This window comes from Corvus kubaryi, unplaced genomic scaffold (genome assembly GCF_017639235.1).
Source record: "Corvus kubaryi isolate FWS band 111438036 unplaced genomic scaffold, C.kubaryi_AGA036_p1.0 66, whole genome shotgun sequence".
Taxonomy (NCBI): Eukaryota; Metazoa; Chordata; class Aves; order Passeriformes; family Corvidae; genus Corvus; species Corvus kubaryi.
The window spans coordinates 20,701,822-20,721,707 of NW_024582054.1; the positions used below are offsets into that span (position 1 = coordinate 20,701,822).

A 19,886-nucleotide genomic window follows, 5' to 3' on the forward strand; every position below is an offset into this window, starting at 1 on the left:
AGTATGGTAGTATTTAAAGGCTTATTTAAAGTGCAGCTGACATTTAAGCCAAATGCATATAAACTGGGTTTTGGAATCTCCTCTAAACACTTCCCTCTTGCAGTCTATATCCCTTAACCCAGAGCTATGCCAGTGGGGTGTTTTTTTGGGCTTGTTTCTTTGTTTTTGGGGGGGAAGAAGGGATGGGCTGGGGCATTTTTTTGTTTCTTTTTGTTGTGGTTTGTTTTGGTTTGGGTTTTTGTGGTTTTTTAAGTTTTTGGTTTGTTTTGGATTTTTGTTGGTTTTTGTTGGGTTTTTTTGGTGGGAAAATAAATGTATGATTGCATTTCAAATGTGTGGAGAATTGTGACTTTGTAAAGACTGTGGTTTTGTTTGTTTTTTTTTCTATAGGCATTAACACTGTTTTGTGTCCTGTATCTAGTTTTCCTACAGCACTCTTGCTGTCAATACCTTTACCAGTGCTTTATTTGGAAAGTTATTCAATGTTCCGATGCCTTTATGTGGCTGCATTTATTGTTAAGAAAAGGTTCTACTCATCTTTTGATTGTTCATGTCAGGTATTCATAGTACAGTGTTCCCTCTTTACATGTTAATTTTCGACAATTGCCACCCCCTCCTCAGCTTCTTCCAGCTGCCACTGACACCGCCTCAGCCTGCTCGTACACCTGTGCCATCCTCCTTTCCTTGGAAGCTGTGCCTTCTCTAGATTTTCAACCAAATTTCTTCCTGCTTGATGAGGTGGCAGAGGAGCCCTGTGGACTCCCCATCACTCTTCCTTAGCTGCAGCCTTTTCTGTCATTACTAACATTGCTGGTATTTGTTAATGTCTACAGTTATTACTGTATGTGTCAGAATCTGGCATTCCTTACATTTTCACCATTCACAGCCCAGCCTTGTGTGTGGTGTGTCACATCCAAAAACCAGGGCAGGCCTCTTCCAGTGTGGAACACCGCTTGCATCTGAGTCCTCTGATGATCTCCTGTGTTCCAAATACTTCCACAAATAATGGAGTGTAGTTCAGTCTGGCAATCACATTCCTAAGTGCCACAGCATCGCTTGAGTAAAAAGGGTTAGGCCTCGCTTGGGCTGCTGTCACTGTATGTTACTGTATATGGCTGGAATTCTCTAATACCTCAGGCGTTATCCTTCTGCTTATATCCTTATGCTTCCTTAAAGGCTCATATTAGAGTTGCTTTCTATGAGACATTTGCTGTGGGTGGACATCACATTTTATTAGAATGACTGAATAATTCAGAGCGTTCCAGGGCTGCCACTCCTTCACCATACAGGTAGCAGAGCACAGTGCCCACGATGTCTAGGTTAAAGGCTGGAATAAGGAGCCCAGTTGACATTGATGTCTCTGCTTTTCCCCATCAGTTGTGTAGAAAGCCTTACATTATGGCTTTGAACAGCATGGCCTGTGTACTAGCTCAGCTTTATTCTACAGCCTGTGCTGGTGTTGTAGCTGCATGAACTGTTAATGGTGTGAATCCATTGGAAAAAGGACACCAGTGCCATTGAGTACAATGGCTAAATTGTCAACATATGTTTCTCAGTAAGTAGAATTTTGTTTTGCGTACTATTGGTGTATATGTAATATATAATTGGTATAATATACAAGTATAATTATTTCTCGGCGTAAATAGTGCTGTAGTCTAACAGAACGTAGTTTTACTGTTTAGTTACAGCTGGAACTCTCTTCAGTGAAATAACTGCAAAGGCAAATATGTCTTTGCTTGGCGGCTTTATTTTTGATAAGATTATCACAGGAACTTTATCAGAGTAGTTAAATAGGTGTCTGACTCTAAAAAGAAGTTGGGTAATTGAAATGAGACAATGTTAATGGGAACTTCTGTAACTGGTGGGCTGGATTTGTGCTGATGACCTTACTCGGATGGAGCACTCAGCCCATTATGGAATCTAGGTCCTTGATTTGTGCCGTGTAATTGTTATGAAACACCATGAAAACCTTTTCTATCTTTTTTGAAATATATCATCCAAACAGTTTTTCTACTTCAGAATTCTTTTGTCTAGTTCTAAACTCAAACTTCAGAGCAACATTATGCACTTAAAATGTTTGCACTGTTTATGCCTCTGAACCTTTCTAATTAAAGCAAAATATGTGGGCTGGAATCTCAAACTGATGTAAATCAGCAGAGCTCCATTAACTTCTTTAGAGCTATGCTTCTTAATTTCAGTATTAGCTTTTCAGCAAAAATGTGGTTAAGAAATGAGAGTTAAAGGGAATGGAAATTAAAATGAGTTTTACTCTAATTTATGTCTGCAAAGTGTAAATATGTTAAAATCCCCATGTTGACCAAAAAAAATCCATACAATTATTTTGCTCAGTGAACCATTTAAGCTGTTGATTCATCTGCAGGCACATTTCAAAATCTCCCAACTGTTAAATTTAGGAAGAAAAAACCAAACTGATAAAAACAAGCTGTTACTTGGTTAACTGCCCAGTCTTGTACTAAACCACAATATATGCTTTCACTGTAAGAATGGGAAGGGGTTTGTCTAGTGGATGGAACAACTGCCGGAAATCAAACTGGTACATATCATTCCCAACTGTGGCATTAATTAGACCATGCAGTTGGGGAAATCATGTTCTGTCATTCAGCTTGTGTCTTCACTGCAAAATTAATTTGAATGATCTATCTTGAATTAGTTTAACATCGACGAGAGCAACTGCGCTGGAAAATAACGCATGAGCTTCACACAGTGATTGAATGACTGCAGTGATTGTATTAGTTGCTGATGAGAGTACTGAGAGAAAGCAGTAACTAGTGCTTTCTGACAGGCTAGCCAACTGGAATCAAAGCACTGCCATGCTCAAGTTAAGGATTTTAAAAGACATAATCCATTATTAAGCAAGAAAGGTTTATCAGGTCTTACTGTTTCACAGACCAGGTACAAGATTTTATGCACAGTATTTGTTGTTTGCCAAGTGCCAGAAGAAGCATTTTCACAGAAGAAAGAAAATGGTACTTGTCTGGTAGTGTCCTTTGGTGTTTACAAGTCCTTGATTCTAGGTAAATTGAAATACACAAACAGGTCAGTTGGCTTGCTGTATTCATCAGCTACATTGCGCCAGGCTGGTGAAGGGAGTTAGAAAGAGTATGAGGCACTTTCATACATTTTCCCTCTGACTGTGAAAGAGATTGGCACAGTGACACTATTAAGTTAGTGATTTAGTAATCCAAAATGGGCATATAAAGAAGTTTTGAAATGTTAGGTCTGGCTCTCTGGGCAGATGAGATATGGTTGATCAGATCAGCAGTTTTTAAGGCTCTGTTTTTCTTACATCAGGTGAAAGCAGATGAAGTTTGTGGTGAGGCTCTGCTGTCTTAAGTACTCACTGTCCTAGTCCACATTTTTTCATTTTCTGACCACTCTTCCAGCCACCTTCTGCTTCTGCAGTCATATTCTATCAGATTTCTTGTTATGACTGTCTCTGCTTTCTGGTGCACAGCAGGAGTACAAGGAACCACCTTATTTGTGCACGTTGGGTTTTTTTCACCTGTTTGAGGAAAATCTAAATAAATACATATAGAGAGAATATGAACAGAATATATATGTATGTTCTGTGTATTTCTAATATATGTTAGAAAGTTGGAATTGCCTCTTCATCTAAACTAGTACTAAGGGAGCAAAATCAGTTTCTGAACTACCTGATGTAATGAGATGAAGATGATACAAGTTTATTTTAAGACAAGCTTATTTTAAGAAGAGTAATGCAGTGTTGTTCCTATATGGGCCGAAGTGAAAGCACTCTGTATGTTTTGCAGCTGTGTGTTTAGGTTCATTGAATGGCACTGCAGAGTGTGATGTGGGTAATACTGGAGTCTCACCTCATTGAGACCAGACTCAAAAACATCCTTTGAATGAGCTATATCTACATGTATTTTGTGGGCACCATCTTGGTGTGATGTTTCTTAAGAAAATTTTGGATGTTATTGTGAGATTTTTAAAATTTGATGTGTATGGTCTCAGAAAGTGCTTTATAATATGTGGCCTAAATATGTGCTACTGTTGGGTATGATTAGATGAGTATGTCATTTTCTCCTCTTGTTGAGAATTTAGTGCATATACTTAACTGATTTTTTTCCTCCTTCCTTAGCTTTCAGATGCTGATTCTTTTCCTACCGTGTTCTGAGACTCCATAATTCTCTGTATTTTATAGTTACCTCAGTGATATTTATAGACAGTGATTGTTTCCCGTGGTGCCTTTCTGATGGTCCAGGTAAATGTACCTTTCTTGCTTCTCAAGGCCGGACAATATAGTTTGGTGCCTGTTAAGCCTTTTGCAAGCGTCCATCAGGTACAAATATATTTTTGATTTTTGGGATTTTCTGCTGAATGTTACCTCATAGTCTGTGTGCATACTGAGTAGTAAACCGTTGCAGAATAAGCTGGAGAGAACTCAATAATTTGCTTGTCAGGCAGTGAAGTTTGGAAAGAAATTAAAATCTGCTGGCACTCTTTAAATAGTTTGCACTATTGATGGCTACTTTGGCATGAGAAGCGCTGCCCTCTGACTTGGTTTCAGACAGTGCATGCACACAGGATTGTGACAGGATTGGGATGCATGGTTTTACAAAGCAACACTCCAAACTTGCAGCTTGAGAATTTTTGCAGTAATGGAGAAATACCTGAGTTTAAGTGAGCTATTTGTAGTACCAGCAGCAGTGAAGCAGAAGCTCCAGCTATGACCTATATATCCAGGCTTCCAGCTGGGCTTGTGCCATATGAGCTGAAGCTTGTGTGACAGTACTTCCCCTATTAATGGTGTCTGACCTAGCTGGATTAAAGGGAGACATGTGTTGTGTTAAACTGTACTTTCTTCTACGCTTAACTTCTAAAGTCTAAAAAAAACCTGTATGGATGGTTGGGCCCATGATTGGGCTGTGACATTACTAAATCGATGTACCTTTTTTCCCCTTATTTCTTTCCTTCTGCTCATTTCACTTCAGTGGCTTTTGGCCTTGTACTCCGCTTTGTGTACCATTGCTCTAAGTAGAGTTTGTCTCTTCTTTCTGTGAATTGGTATGAGCTTCATTGCAACATTTATTTACAGATACTAAATAGTCATGGAATAGGATTCCATGTGCTAGAACACAGCATGAGAAGGACTGTAATTTTGGATCGTGAAATTATTGTCATGTTTATCTTACTACTTTCCAACAGTGGACTCTGTTGCTGTTTGCCTCTATTCTACATCAAGATCACTTTTATTCTGGAATAATTACTATGCATTTAGGAGATAAATCAGTTTCCCTCCCTCAAATCTCCAGTGCTGTTTAATATGTGTAAGTCTGCAGATGTTCTAAGAAAGCTGGTTTTTACTTACTAGATTTCATATCAAATGTGAGGCTGTTGAAGTATGTAGTAGAGGCTAGAACCTAAAAGAGATTGTTCTTGAAGTACTGCAGTACTGTTTACAGCTTCTTACTGAGTTTCTAGACTAATGAGAAAATGCTCCAAGGGATGTTGTCTGGGGAGGACAGTGCAAATCTGCCATTTGAAAAAATATTTTTGTAGTAAAGGAATCATGAAATAGGAGCTGGAGATTTAAGTCTCAGTTACCTTAGATGGGATTACTAATGTGGAAAAGGTGAAGGAGATGTTAGTCTGTGGCATAAGAAACATGTTGACATCATTTTATATTCTTGAACAGAAACCACATGCTGGAACGTTCATGTATTTGTGACTTGGAGATAAAGCATATGAACTGAGGAGGGATGCTCGTAATCCTGTGTGCTCACAAAGTGTAAACCTAGCCCTGCAAAACTGTGATGTTCGTTTAAAAGATAAACAAGTCCAGGTCTCTTTTCTGTTTGTCTTCTGGGTTTTGTAAATTTTTAGATTTTTGGGCTCAGGCCCTCTTCTACAAACACAAAGGCTTGAAGCAGATTTTTTTAAGTGAAAGCGGATGTTCTTACATAATTGCATGATTTCAGGACCATGGTTTCAGAAAAAGTAAAAAAACGAATATTTACATGTTTTACAGAGAAGTAATGAGAGTTGGCTATTCCACTTGAGCATGGCTCACACGGAAAAACTGTTGTGCTTCTGATTTCCATATGAAAATGAGTCTTTGAAAGCACCAAGGGGGTACATGGAACCAAAAATTATACTAAATGGTTGACTTCAAAGCCTGACTTCATCCAGAGGTTTTTAACACTGTTGGAGGGGGTTTTTTTGAGAGCTTAGTAGGTGCAACTTGAATTAATTTTTCAAAATTCAACTTCCTTCCAAAATAAAAACAAAATTCAGAGAATTAACTGGCAGATTGCAGCTTGTGGCATCAACAGCCTGATTTTTATAAGGGCTGGGTAGGACGTCTGAGTTCCTTGAAAATTTTGGCTTGCTTGTACTGAACTCTCCTGGGTATTCTGGCCTCAGAAAGGTCACCAAAGAGGCCTTAAGGCCTCTGCCTTATCGCAGCATCTTTGAATTTCACCTGTTCGTCTTGGTTAAAGGAGCTTTTTGGACAAAGCACAGGAAAACTCACTGTTGGAAACAATCCTAAGTTGGCATGGGTGGAATAAGTGTTTGAGTAGGTCTTTTTACAACTGCCTTCCGTAATTTTCCTTCTATATCTAGAAAGAGAAGCTGCTAAGTAAGGAAATGAAGCCATGCCCAACTTCATTTTATGCCTTTCTCTGGTCTTAATATGACTTAAAGTCTGCTGTTGCTCTGCTATCTCATGCCCATTTGTTTCTAGAAAAGCAGTTTGTTTGACTTAATCTTAGCCTGGTATAGTTTCTGTGCTATTTCAACTTGGAGAATGTAGCAGTTTTACCGGAGGGTTAAAATCCCTATTTGGATGGGGTATATTTTAAATATTAAGTTTCCTCTCCTTATCCATGCATTTGGGGAAAAAGAATGGTGTGTGCCAATACAGCTGCTTTTAAATGAGCCATGCTGAAGCTTTTACTGAAGTAGAAGGGATTCAAAAGCCTATTATTATGCATTAACTGTACTGAAGGCACAATAGCACAGTTATGTTTAACATGCACTTCTGTTCTGAATGATAGCTGCTGTGGCAGCTCTTGTGGTTGCTTATTTCCTTCTTCTTAGTGCTTTCTGCATGTGATCTGTTCAGTTTTCAAGTAACCTGGTAGCTTTTCTGGCTACCAGCTGTTCAAGCTTAATCTGTGGTCTGGCTTGGATCAAGTCAATTTTGCCAGTCATTTTGCCATTTGAATGTGGTTGTCACTTCTACTGAGGGTGTACCAGGCAGGAAATAGCCTCATATTCTGTGTTATTTGAGGTCTGTCTCCAACGTGTGTAAGGAGGTAGTAACCACCCTGAAGAAAGACAGGCAGAAGGAGCTCAGTTGTACAGAAAAGTACTTTTGTAGTCATTTTGCAAGCAGAGATGTTAATGGAAAAGGTTCCGTGATATTTTATGAGGAAAGATGTTATTTCCTGTCACTTCATTTATATCTGTTCATAGATGCAATCGTCCTTCTTACTAGCTCTGAAATGGTAGCCAGCTTTTACTTTTTGAAGGGCAGTTTTGATCCCATTGTTCACGTGGCATCAATGGAGTAATGTTGGAATGCACTAATAATGCATCTCTCTGCCAAATGAGGTCTTCAGATGTTCAGAGAAGAAGATTTCTACCTTGAACCAAATTCACTTAACTGATCCCTCTTGCTTGCATTTTCAAGCAGCACAGGGAAGATTTTCTTCCTGCTATGAAATTCTGTAGTGTGGGGAAATCTGTCAAGGGCAGCTTCTCTGGTGGTTGTTCCTTGTACACTGCTGAGAGAGTAATTTTTTGTGAACCAAGGAAGAGATAGTGGCCTACTCTGATTGCCAAGCTATTTATTAGGCATAATGCAACAGTATATGTAAGAGCTTACTCAGTAACAAAATTGGCGAGTTAATACCCAGTATGTGTAAAAGTGTCATTCTGTGCCAAATGGAGTGGGTCGTTTCAAAGGGGGTCACTAGTCCACAGTGTCTTAAAGTTATGTTACACTTTTTGTAATCTTTTCAGTGAAGTGCTATGACTTGTCTGGTTGATTTTCAAAGCCTATTGTTACAGAAACCAGGTTGTCATTTTCCCCCTGGCAATACAGTCTATGAATAGATCTGTAGTGAAATCCCCTTGAAGATGCTATTGACATGTCAGACAAAGCAGCTTCTTCTTGGCGTTATTGTGAGGTGAACAAATTGAGTTTATAAGTGATGAGGCTGAACAATTAGCATAAATACTTTCCATCCTTTAGTTCTGGAAGAGATTTTTGAATCTGACTGGGAGTAAAAGAAAATTCAAAACAAGACCTTAATTGAGCTTGAGCTGATAATACCAAGACCTCATAGTGTGATGTTTGATTCTCCAGCTTGTTTGCAGCTGGAAGGCTTACCTGTGAAAAACACAAGGAATGATTCTTTTCTGTAGGGATGAAAAGTTGCCTGACCTTTTAATAACTGTCCTTTTTATGTGAGTCACAGTATTGATTGTTAATCCAGTCATTATCCTTTTTCCAAAAGGTGATCTTGCCAGGGACATCACTTTTTACCTGTATTTAAAAAGAACACAGCCAATCTGAGTCAAAAACCCAGCAGAGCCAGAGAGCTCTCTCCCTCATATGAAAGAAGATGCTGTAGACCATAGAAACCAGTGACTTTCAGGAAGAAAAAAATGAGAGGAAGGTGGAGAGGGGACATAAAATGTATGAAGCTCAGAATGGGAAACCAGAGGCAAATTCCATGTAGAAGACACAATTTTTTACTGGTAACTGATGTGTGTAGTTAATTCATAGAACAGTCAAGAGGTAGTAAAATTTAAACCTGTTCACATTATTCCACAGGGCTTATTCAGTTCTGAGAACCAGAATTATTCCCCCAGAGCTGGGAAATGACATGTTGTATCTGAAAAAGTTGCACCAGTGCTGGACCCTGCCAGTGTTTGAACTGCTTTGCCAGCCTTGGCTCAGAGTAGTGTAAACAGAGCTGAGGCAGTATGAGTCAGTAAGTAAAAAAGGGGAGAAGGTGAAAATTAATTTTAGTACCCTGGTTTAGGAATCTGAGGTGTAAAATAAAAGGGTTGGTGTCCATAGGTGGGGTTTTGAAGGATACATACATGTTTTGTCGGGAAAACAAGTGTCATAATAAGAGAAGAACCCAGAAGAGTTCAGAAGTTGTATGAATGGTCTTGGAGGCCAGGGAGAAAAAACCAAACAAAACATGATCCCAAACCTTGGGAACCTTTTAGAGTTATTTTGAGGACATTAAAACAACACAAAGCTAATACATGAAATGCTGCTCTCTGATTCGCTGATGCATCCTCATGTTGCACTACTTGTGTATCCTTGTGTCATCACTGACTCCGTGGATCAGGAACTGGGATTTCATTGTGCCTTTCAATTTTTTGGTTGACAGATAATTCTTAATGTGTTTTTTCATTATTTGACATTGACTTAATGAGTACAAATACTTTTCTTTTTTTATAAAAGAGAAAAGAAACTCAATGTAAGTCCAGGATTTAATAAGGTCTTAATTCTACTTTCTATTGTAGCTAATCCAGTCTTGTACAGATATTTTCATAACTTCATACTGATGGAAAGAGAGTAATATATATATACCATAAATATACCATTCTTTACAATCATATATTAAATGGATTTAATGGTTGGGAGTTGAGTCAGTTATTTGCTTCATAAGCTGCCACTTTACTGTTGCACATATAGTCACACTTGGGAGTCCTCTTTTGATTGAGCAATGCAGATTGAATTAATATACCAGAGAGATAAAATTTTCTCATAATTCTACTGTTTATGAGGTGAGGGGTATGGAGGAGGATGCTTAGTGTGCCTCCTGCCAGATGGTACTTTTCCTGCAAATAGAAAGCTTGATCTTTGGCATCATGTAGTTTTACATGGATGCACAAATGCCTCTTGAAGAAGTTGGGTGGTGTTTCAGATAATTTCTTTGCACTTCATTTGGATGCCTTATTGTTGCCCAGGTAGTATAATCCATGAGACGAGTTTACTAAAGAATTATGTCTACAGAAGCATCCTTGTAGAATTTTTCAAATAAACATGTATTTCTTTGAATAACCCATTCCTGATTTGCTGTAAGACTGCTGCATGGGTTATTATCCAGCAGAAGCTGAACTGAGCATTTGGGGGAAAACCCACAAGTCATCCTGCTACAGAAAACTGGAAACAGCTGTCTAATGGGAATGGGAGCTTAAAGCTCGGTAATTCTAATTTTTTTCCAGATGGCATCCAACATTATCAGTGAACTGTTCTTTATTTCTTCTTTGGTCCTCGTAAGATTTATATGTTACCTGCTTTCATGTTTAGATGCACTTGCCCAGTGTACCGTTTTTCTTCACTGACAATTTAGTTAAGGGCATACTACCTTGTGATTTTACGAAGAGTTCTTTTAAAATTTGAGATTTATGTTTATGTTTTTCATTTTTTTTAGGCTTCCTGTAATTCTTTAGAAAACATACCTTTAATGTACCCTGGAACATTTGTGATTTTCTAATGACTATTCAAATCCATTATATCTAATTTGGGAAGTATTATTAAAAAGTATATCATATGACACGTTTTATATTTGAGTAAACTAGTTTCACTGTGATGGTAAGATCTTTGGGTTTGACTTTGTTTCCAGTATTGACACTACATTACATAACTAAAGTCCATACTTTTCTATGAGCAAAAGCTACCCGCTTTTCTTTTCTCAAGTACACAGTTAGCATCACAATATTGTCAGTGCACAGGTTGTGCAAGAGGATCAGATGAGTGTATTATGTCATTCCCTGAGACTATTACCTACATGTTCTGAGGTCAGCACTGTCCTTCTGAGACTGTACCACTTGCACCTGAGCTAATGGGTGAAACAAGACAGGGGACCGACCCTTTTGACATTCATGGTACAGCCAATATGGGAGGATGCTTTCCAAGTTGCTAACCATCTTTCTGTAAGGATCTTCCAACTGCACTGATTTTGAAGAGCAGTACGGGCTAAAGTCACAAATGTTTTAAAAGCAAGAGTAGTTCTAAGACATGCTTATCCTATTTATTGCGACTCGGCTGATATAGGACCCCTGCATTCAGGGCGATGTTGTTGGAAGGAGTGATGATTTTTTGGCTTTCAAACAAATCTAACAGATTAGTACAGAATTATAAATTAGTGCAGTTTGAAGTACCATGAAGTCTGCTGCAAGTTCAACTCCTGTCAAAAACTGTTGACATTTTGCTGCTGACACCAGGTAATGATGCATGCATTTGCTTGACAGGTACAAAGAAGCTCACTCCTGCACACAGTGATGAGTTTGTTTCCTGTCACTGAGGCACAATTGCATGTGTATGAACACAACCGCTGGCCTGGGGAAGGTGAAGATCTGGAATGTGGAAAGGGAATTGTACATAAGCAGAAATACACTTACGTGCAGAGGTGCCTAAAGCTGTTTGCAGTGCTTAAACAAATGACACAAACTTGAAATATTCAAGCTGGCTTGTGAATATGATTATTGAAGGGGTTAAAGGGGAAGTATGTAATTCTGTCTTCTGTCTATCCTTCATCCCCTTACAGCTCTTCTCAGGGTGAGTCTGATGATCAGCAATCCCTAAATGCCGGGGTGAAGGGGTAGGCATTGCAATCTGTAGCTGTAATGTGTCCTGACGGGACAAGAGGAGCAAGGTGTAGGCATTAAAGGGGGCGGTGAGCTTTTGTGTACATCTTGTACCTAACCCTCTTCCTGCAAAGGCGGAGCTGATCGGACACAGCCTTCAAAAATCTACAGATCCATTTTCCTTGTGAGGAGCAACATTAAGAGTTGTAGCGGGCTTGAATGCTTAGCAGGTGTTAAGAGTTGGTGTGTTTGTTGTGAGTAAATCAACTGCTAATAAGGTGAAGAAATCACATGTCAAGGCAGGTTATAAAACCACAGATCCACGTGGTTGTTGAGATGATTGTCAGGCTTAGGGGATTCTGAAACTCAACTTCATTGGCAGTCTGCCTGTCAGAGCATGGGTAGGGCATGTGGAAACAATGCTCCCACGGTACCCAGAATTAATCTGCTAACAGCCTAAGTCAGGGCAGGTGTCACCGGCATGCCGGGGTTGCCCCAGCTGCTTCGTGCCAGGTCTTTGCTCCAGAGCCATGTAGGCGGCTTGTGCTGTGCAGCTGCTCTTATATTCTGTTCTGAGGCATGCTGTTTGCAAGCCTTGTATAGCTCTTTAGCCATAGGCAGCTCAGCCAGAGCTTTTTATCAAAGGTGAATCATCCTTTCTGTCATGCCATAATGAAGGATTTTTTTATCTCCATGAGTCAGAGAAAAAGGTGGTGATGTCCCCTCCAAGTCGTAACTGGATTAAGCTGCTTTTGTTTCCCCACTCGTTTAATGATCGGAGAGAGGGAACAAGCTACAGAATGATGGCAATTTCAGTATAGGCTTGGCTTTCTTGGTGCCCTCTCTTCCTCCTGAGATCTGTGCTGGATAAGATGAGCTGCAGGAGCCGTGAGTTTGCAACGGTACCAGCAGGATAAATATTTCTGTATTTCTATCTGGTTTTAAGATGATGGGTGTATGTTCCCCTCCTTTTTTTGGCAAAGGTTAGCCCCATTAGATGTACTGCTTTTCGTTTAATCTCCTTCTCCCATCTGTTCTGTCTCTTTTCAGTAGAAACCAAGGAGATGTAGCTCCCACTCAGACAGCCAGATAACTCCCTCTCCCCTACACAAGAAAATATCTCTGTGTGAGGCAGAGCAGTGCCTTGCTGTGCACACACATCAGATTGTACCATGAGGGCAGACTGCTCTCTCAAACTCTGATAATGTCGTATTCCCTCTGTCAGCTTATACGGACAAGGGAATGCCACTGCTCCCTTCAGTTACATCTTGTTGAATCCCCAGGCCTAAGATAGGACCCAAGGGAATCCAAACAGCTTTTTTTCTGAGAAACCAGGTTATCACAGCAGTAGGTAAGGAAAACAAATAGTTTAAAATACTAAAGCCATGATATAGCTAGTAAATAAAGAACAGTGCATGTAGATAAGGTATACAGAATTTATAGATGAGAGTTAGACCAAACCTATGGTTATTTGGATAATAAAGCCGTAAAGACAGCAAATGTTTATACTGTAAAACTCCATACTGTACCTTGGAACTCACTGGTAGGTGGCCATTTCATTAAGGAGGAAATCTTGCCTACCAAGCTCCAGAGCTTTGGTTAATTTCCCTGACTTTTAAAGAAGATCTTGAATTGTCTCCTTGTGAGAACAGCTACACACCATGAGTTCTTTGTAGAGAGGAGCATTATCTTTGAGAAAAGCTGTCTTCATGTTAATTCATGTAATATTACCTCTGTGAGACAAGCAGGTATTTATTGCAGGTAGTTACTTATTACTAATACTATTATCACCAGAATATACTGTTACCACTGTCTGTGAAGCAGGGCAGTTTGCAGTAAAGCTGCTTTGCTTTTGTTTTGTGACCAGATGCCTAGGCTCATTTTTATTTTCTGGTTCTTACCCTTGATGTCCTTGGGACTTCTGATTTCCTGTTTGGTATTAACTTCAGATAAGTAAAGTCACCTTAGAAAGATTAGAAAAATGGTGATTTTTATTCATGCTTCTTGAAACCTCAGTTGATACTAACTTAATCTTTTTTAGCATTGTACTGTGAAATACTATACAGTCAAGTGAGATTACTGGGTAGGTAATAGCTTCCCAGATGACCAATCCATTTTGCCAAGTTAGGGGACAGGGATATATTCCTTGTGCTGTATGGTGGCAGTAAGGGGATGGCACTTCTGGCACAAACACCTGTGATGGGAGCTGCATGTCTTTGCATCTGATTATGTGTAAAGATCAACCTCATGCAGGGTCTTGTTATCATTGTTAGAGACTCGGGCCAGGGCTCTGTTCTTTCCTTTCCTATGAGTATTCTCACAGCCACAGCTTGAATGGAGGAGACAGAGGACAAAATGGGGGTTGGAATGAGAAAAGTCGTGTGTGTGTCCTGAATACATCCATGTGGGCATGGTATTTTAGGCAGTGATGTAAAAGCAACCATATTGTGTAAGGTGCCAGCACCTGGAGATCTGGGTCTTTTCTTCCACAGGAGAAGTTTCCTTATTGCTTTTTTAGTTACTAATCACTTTGGTTAATATTAGTTTTTAATAGGCAGAATTTATTAAAAAAACACATGCTTTGTATGCTTACTAATTTTTTACCATACATTATTTCATGGGGTGGAGAATAACTTCTCTGAAAAATTTTCCTTTTGTCAGTTAATGAATTTGACAAGAAGGTTTTAAAGCTGATGGTATTTCAGTCTTACTCCAGAAGAGTATTCTGCTCTCATGGAGGGAATGATATTACATGGAGGGAATGGTATTTTACTATACTAGATATTACTATATTACTATATATAGCAGTGTATTGCTACAAGAAACCTCCTTGACTGTTACATGCGTATATGCTTCTGTTGGCATCTTAAAACGTTTATAAAATATATTAAATAGATTGAAGCGTTGCAGATTGCTGCATCTTGACCAGTAGTCTGTACTGTGTTCCTGTAAGAGTACGAATGTCAACTGTGATTACATAGTGTCTCAAAACTACAGAGCAGTAAAGAAATTCTGAAGTGGCAAGCTGTAATGTAATACATCAGAAGAGACACTTTTTGTTTGGTCATGTTTCTACAGATGCATCCTTATTTTTCATTCTTCCACTTATACACGCTGTACATTTTTAAAAAAAATATATATATAATTTTCTTTCAGCCATTAATGAGTTTCCTGAAGATTTATTTACAAATAAAGAACGTCAGCAAGGAGGAATTCTGCTTCATATCATTGCTGTAAGTTTTCCTCTACTGTGCTTCATTTTTGTTTTCCTTTTATGATACTTACTCTCTTTTTTTTAATAAGATACTAATCATTATAGTGACCTTACTAAGCAGAGTTCTGTATGTATCAACAAGTTCTTAATACTTTGATTTGAGTATTTCTAATATGTCTATATGAGTACAAATTCTTAAAAGGTAACACCTTGGGGACGTGGTATAGTGGTGGATTTGATACTGTCAGATTAAGGGTTGGACTTGATGATCTTAAGGATCTTTTCCAACCTAAGTGATTCTATTACACTATGATTCAAGAAAATGATGCAAGTCTGAATGCAGTGCCTATTCATTCGTCCCCTTGGAGATAAATCCTGGCAGAATGGATCACATGACTTGTATTTCATGTTGTGTAAACAGAGTGTGGGATTCCTTTGTTGATGACATCGAGCATGATGTGGAAGTTTCTCGAGTCTCTTTCTTTTCTTTTGTGCCTCTATGCAATAGATGCAATTATAATTTTAAAAAAACCCAAACCAACCCTGAAGAATGTGGAAAATACCATGTGGAGTTTTATTTTCTATTGTAGTAAAAACAAAGCAAGTGAGGCCTGCAGGCTCCTGGTTATCATTTCCAACTCAGGGAGGGTAAAGTAAGAAGGAGCTGTGTTTGATGGACAACAGCAGGATTAGGCCCACTGCATGGGCACAGCACATAAAGCTGCGTAAGACAGTGGGAGAACCACGTGTATGCAGGGAAAAAGGATAATTCCTATGAGTTTTTGGTGTAGTGATCCATGGCCAGGGTCCACTTATTTCCAGGTGTAATTGTTTCCTGAATATTGTTAATCAGCCTGGTTTTACTTTCTGTTTAATTACTTGGTCTGATAGTTAGTTAAAAATATAGAGCATGGCTACATAACTTTGTAAGCTTTACCCGTTACTTTTTGTTTTATGAAATCTATTGTGGCATCCTGTTCTGTCAAAGTGTGGTACCTTTCATATTTTAGGGTCTGACAAACATTCTTGTTCTAAATGAGATCTTAATTCAAGAATCTGGTTTTACGTCATAAATTTATCAACAGGGAGATTTTTATTTGGAATAGAATAAAAATTGAAGCTGTATATTTCTGCTAATTTGAATAAAGGTAGCATTGCCTTTTTTCCTCTTTTCACGTACAGGAAAAATCTGAAGTATCCCTGAATTTGTTTTCTTTATAGGCTCTATATATGTTCTATGCTTTGGCCATAGTATGTGATGACTTCTTTGTTCCATCCTTGGAGAAAATTTGTGAGGTATGTTAAAGAACCTCATTACTCTTTTAGAAATTTATTTAGAGAATATTATTTAGAGAACCAAAAATTTTGTGTCATCATTGTGACATTCCTGTTAACTTTTTGGCATTGATCCTTTTCAAATGATTTGAGCTTCCATCAAAAAATGAACCAGTGGTCTGTGCATACTTGTTCCTCTGGCCACACTCAACCAGAAAAAAATCAAATATTTAATGAGATCGGATGGCAAAGCCTACTCTTAAATACCTGAAGCATGTAACTAGGAGAAGTATGGGTTATGGATGAATTGGGTTTATTATTGTACTCCTTTTTTTAAAAGTAACTTCTGAAAAGGTATCGTAGATAGAAAAAGGAATGTGTTGGCTATGCGAATCTTATTGCACATCTACCACTGTATCAGCAAGGAGAGAGGAAGTATATGTGGTCCTACCATAAAGTGGAGAAAAGGGAAAATGCATGAGAAAAGTATGCACCTTGGATATGGCATGAGAATACTTATTTTAAATGCAAAAAACCCAAAAGCCAAAACAAAAACGTAATGCCTTTACATAATTTTTGAAAAGACTTGGCAAAATTACGTGTAGGATTCTGAGTTGATTGTGACAGGTTAGAATTTATACATGGCATGTAAATGTTGTGTTTAGTAGTGAACAAAATGAGTACATAATACAAATGTAGATTTTAACTCCTTTCTAAATGAAAATCTCACCTCCTTTTTGCTTTTAAACAAAAATAAGAGTGATCATTTTCTGAAAAACTCCTGGGGGGTTTTGTAGCTAATTAAAAAGTCTGTTTTCCTATGGCTAAACATACTACGTTGGTCCTTGATGTTACTATGAGGTACAAACTTACACTTATCAGTAGAAGAACAAATAGAAAAATAACAGAGGTGATCAATAGTAGTAAAATACTCAGTTGGGATCTTTTCTTTCCCTTTCCAGGTGTTCTGTATTCAGCATGCACCTTAGACACCATATTTAAGTCATACCAGTTGGTTGTACCAATTACTGGTTACTGATCCTTCATAAAACCTTTACGTCTTGTCTCATGTTCTGCTGAACATTTAAACAGCTAAGAAGAGTTCAGATAGCACACTTAGGTTTGAGCTCCTGCAGCAGTATGACTGGTAATAGATGATGTTTGTGTTTTATGTTTTGTCAAGATGTGTAGGATGCCATTGTCATCAGCTTAAGATGTTTTCAGGCAAACTGCTTGAAAAACACAGGATTTTTTTACTTCTCCTTTTGTCACTAGTTACTTTTCTGTCCTCAAAAGAAAAATAATGTACTAAAGATGAGCCTAGTGACTCTCAAAAAGGAAAAAGCTGCTCCATAAAACCGTGTTTATAGTTTGAGGGAAAGATCTTCAGACTGCTAAATTGATGCAACCCTTGTGCCACTTGTGGACCTGCACATGTTTATGCTGGTCTGAGAACTCTATAACTCTTAAGTTATCTATATCCTATTAGAGCTTAAGAGACACTGTCATAAAAATAGATCTCTCTGCCATACTGTGTCTCTCTGCCTCTCCGTGTCTAATTGGACTAATTTTATCTTTGTCAGTGGACTCACTGTTGATTAACAGAGTTGAAAAGTGAAGCCAGAATCAAGCCTGCTGTTTGTAGGATTTATTCACAAAGGTTATATTTTTCTGTTACGGATTTTTATTTTCAAATTTTAGAAGCCCTGAGAGTTGGGGAATTTAATGATTGTGTTTAGAGTTCCAAAGGTAAATTAATGAAAACAATTTGAGATGTTTACAATCTTTTTGAATGTGTAGAGATACTTTTCTGTAATCAGCTCCATGTAAGCCACAATTGACTATTCATTTACATACGTAACTATAAAACTCCACAATGTAGATACAGTATCAGTGCTGAAATTACCAATTGTTTTCTTCTAGAAACTACATTTGAGCGAAGATGTTGCTGGAGCCACGTTCATGGCAGCAGGGAGCTCCACCCCAGAGCTGTTTGCATCTGTTATAGGTATGGAGCCCACACATAAGCTTTTTTGAGATCTGCTGCTGAAAAATCAGCAGCAGATCAAGCACAGGTACCCATTCTCCTGTCAATTTATAATCAGCAATTGCAGCTGTCAGCTAGTCTGTGGTTCATGGTGTAATTCACTACTCAAAATATCTCATAAAACTGTGAGTCTCCTCTCAAAACACAGAGAGGAATGTTTGATTCTGAACACAGGAAGCAAAAGAAGAGATTTACTGAAGTCCCCTGAGACGTAATTTGATATATTTGGAAAAAGATTAAGAGCAGCCCTGAGGAGAAAGACTTGGGGGGTGTTGGATGATGAGAAGCTCATCATGATCTGTCAATGTACAGCCAGTGTGTACTTGCAGCCCAGAAAACCAACTGTATCCTGGGCTGCACCAAAAGCAGTGTGGCCAGTAGCTTGAGGGAGGTGATTCTGCCCCTCTACTCCACTCTTACGAGACCCCGTCTAGAGGAAGACACCTTTAAAGGACATCTAGTTCAGCTGCCCTGCAGTGAGCAGCAACATTTCCAACTAGATCAGGTTGCTCAGAGCTCCATCCAACCTAATCCTGAATGTTTCCAGTAGTGGGGTCATCTTTGTGCCAGTGTTTCACCACTCTCATTGTAAAAAATTTATTCCTTTTATCTAGTCTAAATCTACCCTCTTTTAGTTTAAAACCATTACCCCTTGTCCTAGGGATCCTAAAAAGTTTGTCCTCCTTTCCTGTAAGATCCCTTTAAGTATTGAAGGGCTGTAACAAGGTCTCCTCAGAGCCTTCTCTTCTCCAGGCTGAACAAACACAACTCTCAGCCTTTCCTCAAGGCGACCACCCACACTGCTCTGTCCTCAGCTGCCCTTTCTGAACAGTCCATAGTCCTTGATAGCAGCACTCCAGTTGTGGGATGTGTCTAACCAAATTTCAGTAATGCAACTAGGTTGTAGCTTTCTAGCAGCATGATGGCTTAAATTTGAAAAATCTTTAGTAAAGCCTTTGTAGGCTTTATCCTGACTGAGGTTTTTACAAACTTTAGGGAAATAGTATACAAAGGAATGCACCATAACCTCACATCCAACTTCTTGAAAAGCAGTGACTGTAAGCCTTTAAGGCTCCCTTTAGCAATCAAGTAACTTTAGCAAAAGTTGTTTGATTTCTCACCTTGGAGAAAGATTTCTGTGCTTTAAATAAATCCCATGCTTCTAATGTGACTGGAGATGTTTTATACTCGTTTGAATGGATTATTGCACAACTACCAACCAAGCTGTGAAACAGAGAACTTGCTGTTGAACTAACTAGTTAAGAAGTCATTTTATAAAAGTACATATGTATATAGAGGTTTTAAGCCAAAATTGGGGAGCTGCTAGCTAGACTAAAAGTGGAAATCATTACACAGAGAAGCGAGCCTTTATTATGAAACATATTTTGGTTAATCTTTGAAACAGTCTCTACTTCACAAGTAGTACATGTTCTGAGTGACTTAAAATTACATGGCAAAGGTAGTTATGTGTGTTTTGCTCCCTCTGCAGGTGTATTTATCACTCATGGAGATGTAGGAGTTGGGACCATTGTTGGTTCAGCAGTTTTCAACATCCTCTGCATTGTTGGTGTCTGTGGACTGTTTGCAGGACAGGTTAGTAAGATACTTGTCTTTATGTAGTTCAGTTGCTTACAAATTAGGGGTTTCCATGAGCAAATATTAAAAACAAAAAGACAAAGTCACAGACAAAAATGGCATTGTGAAGAATGTCAAGGATTGGAAAAAATTTACAAATGCTTTACA

The 19,886-nt window shown here is 38.6% G+C and overlaps 1 protein-coding gene across 1 annotated transcript in view; it reads left to right on the forward strand.

Moving 5' to 3' along the window:
* The window catches only part of LOC121673698 (ras and Rab interactor 3-like), a 160,598-nt gene that overhangs the window by 38,472 nt on the left and 102,240 nt on the right, over nt 1–19,886 (forward strand). The window contains exons 3-6 of the mRNA XM_042047299.1: nt 14,764–14,840; nt 16,043–16,117; nt 18,020–18,104; nt 19,633–19,736. Of these exons, the coding sequence (XP_041903233.1) occupies nt 14,764–14,840; nt 16,043–16,117; nt 18,020–18,104; nt 19,633–19,736 (341 nt within the window). The remainder of the gene's footprint in view (nt 1–14,763; nt 14,841–16,042; nt 16,118–18,019; nt 18,105–19,632; nt 19,737–19,886) is intronic.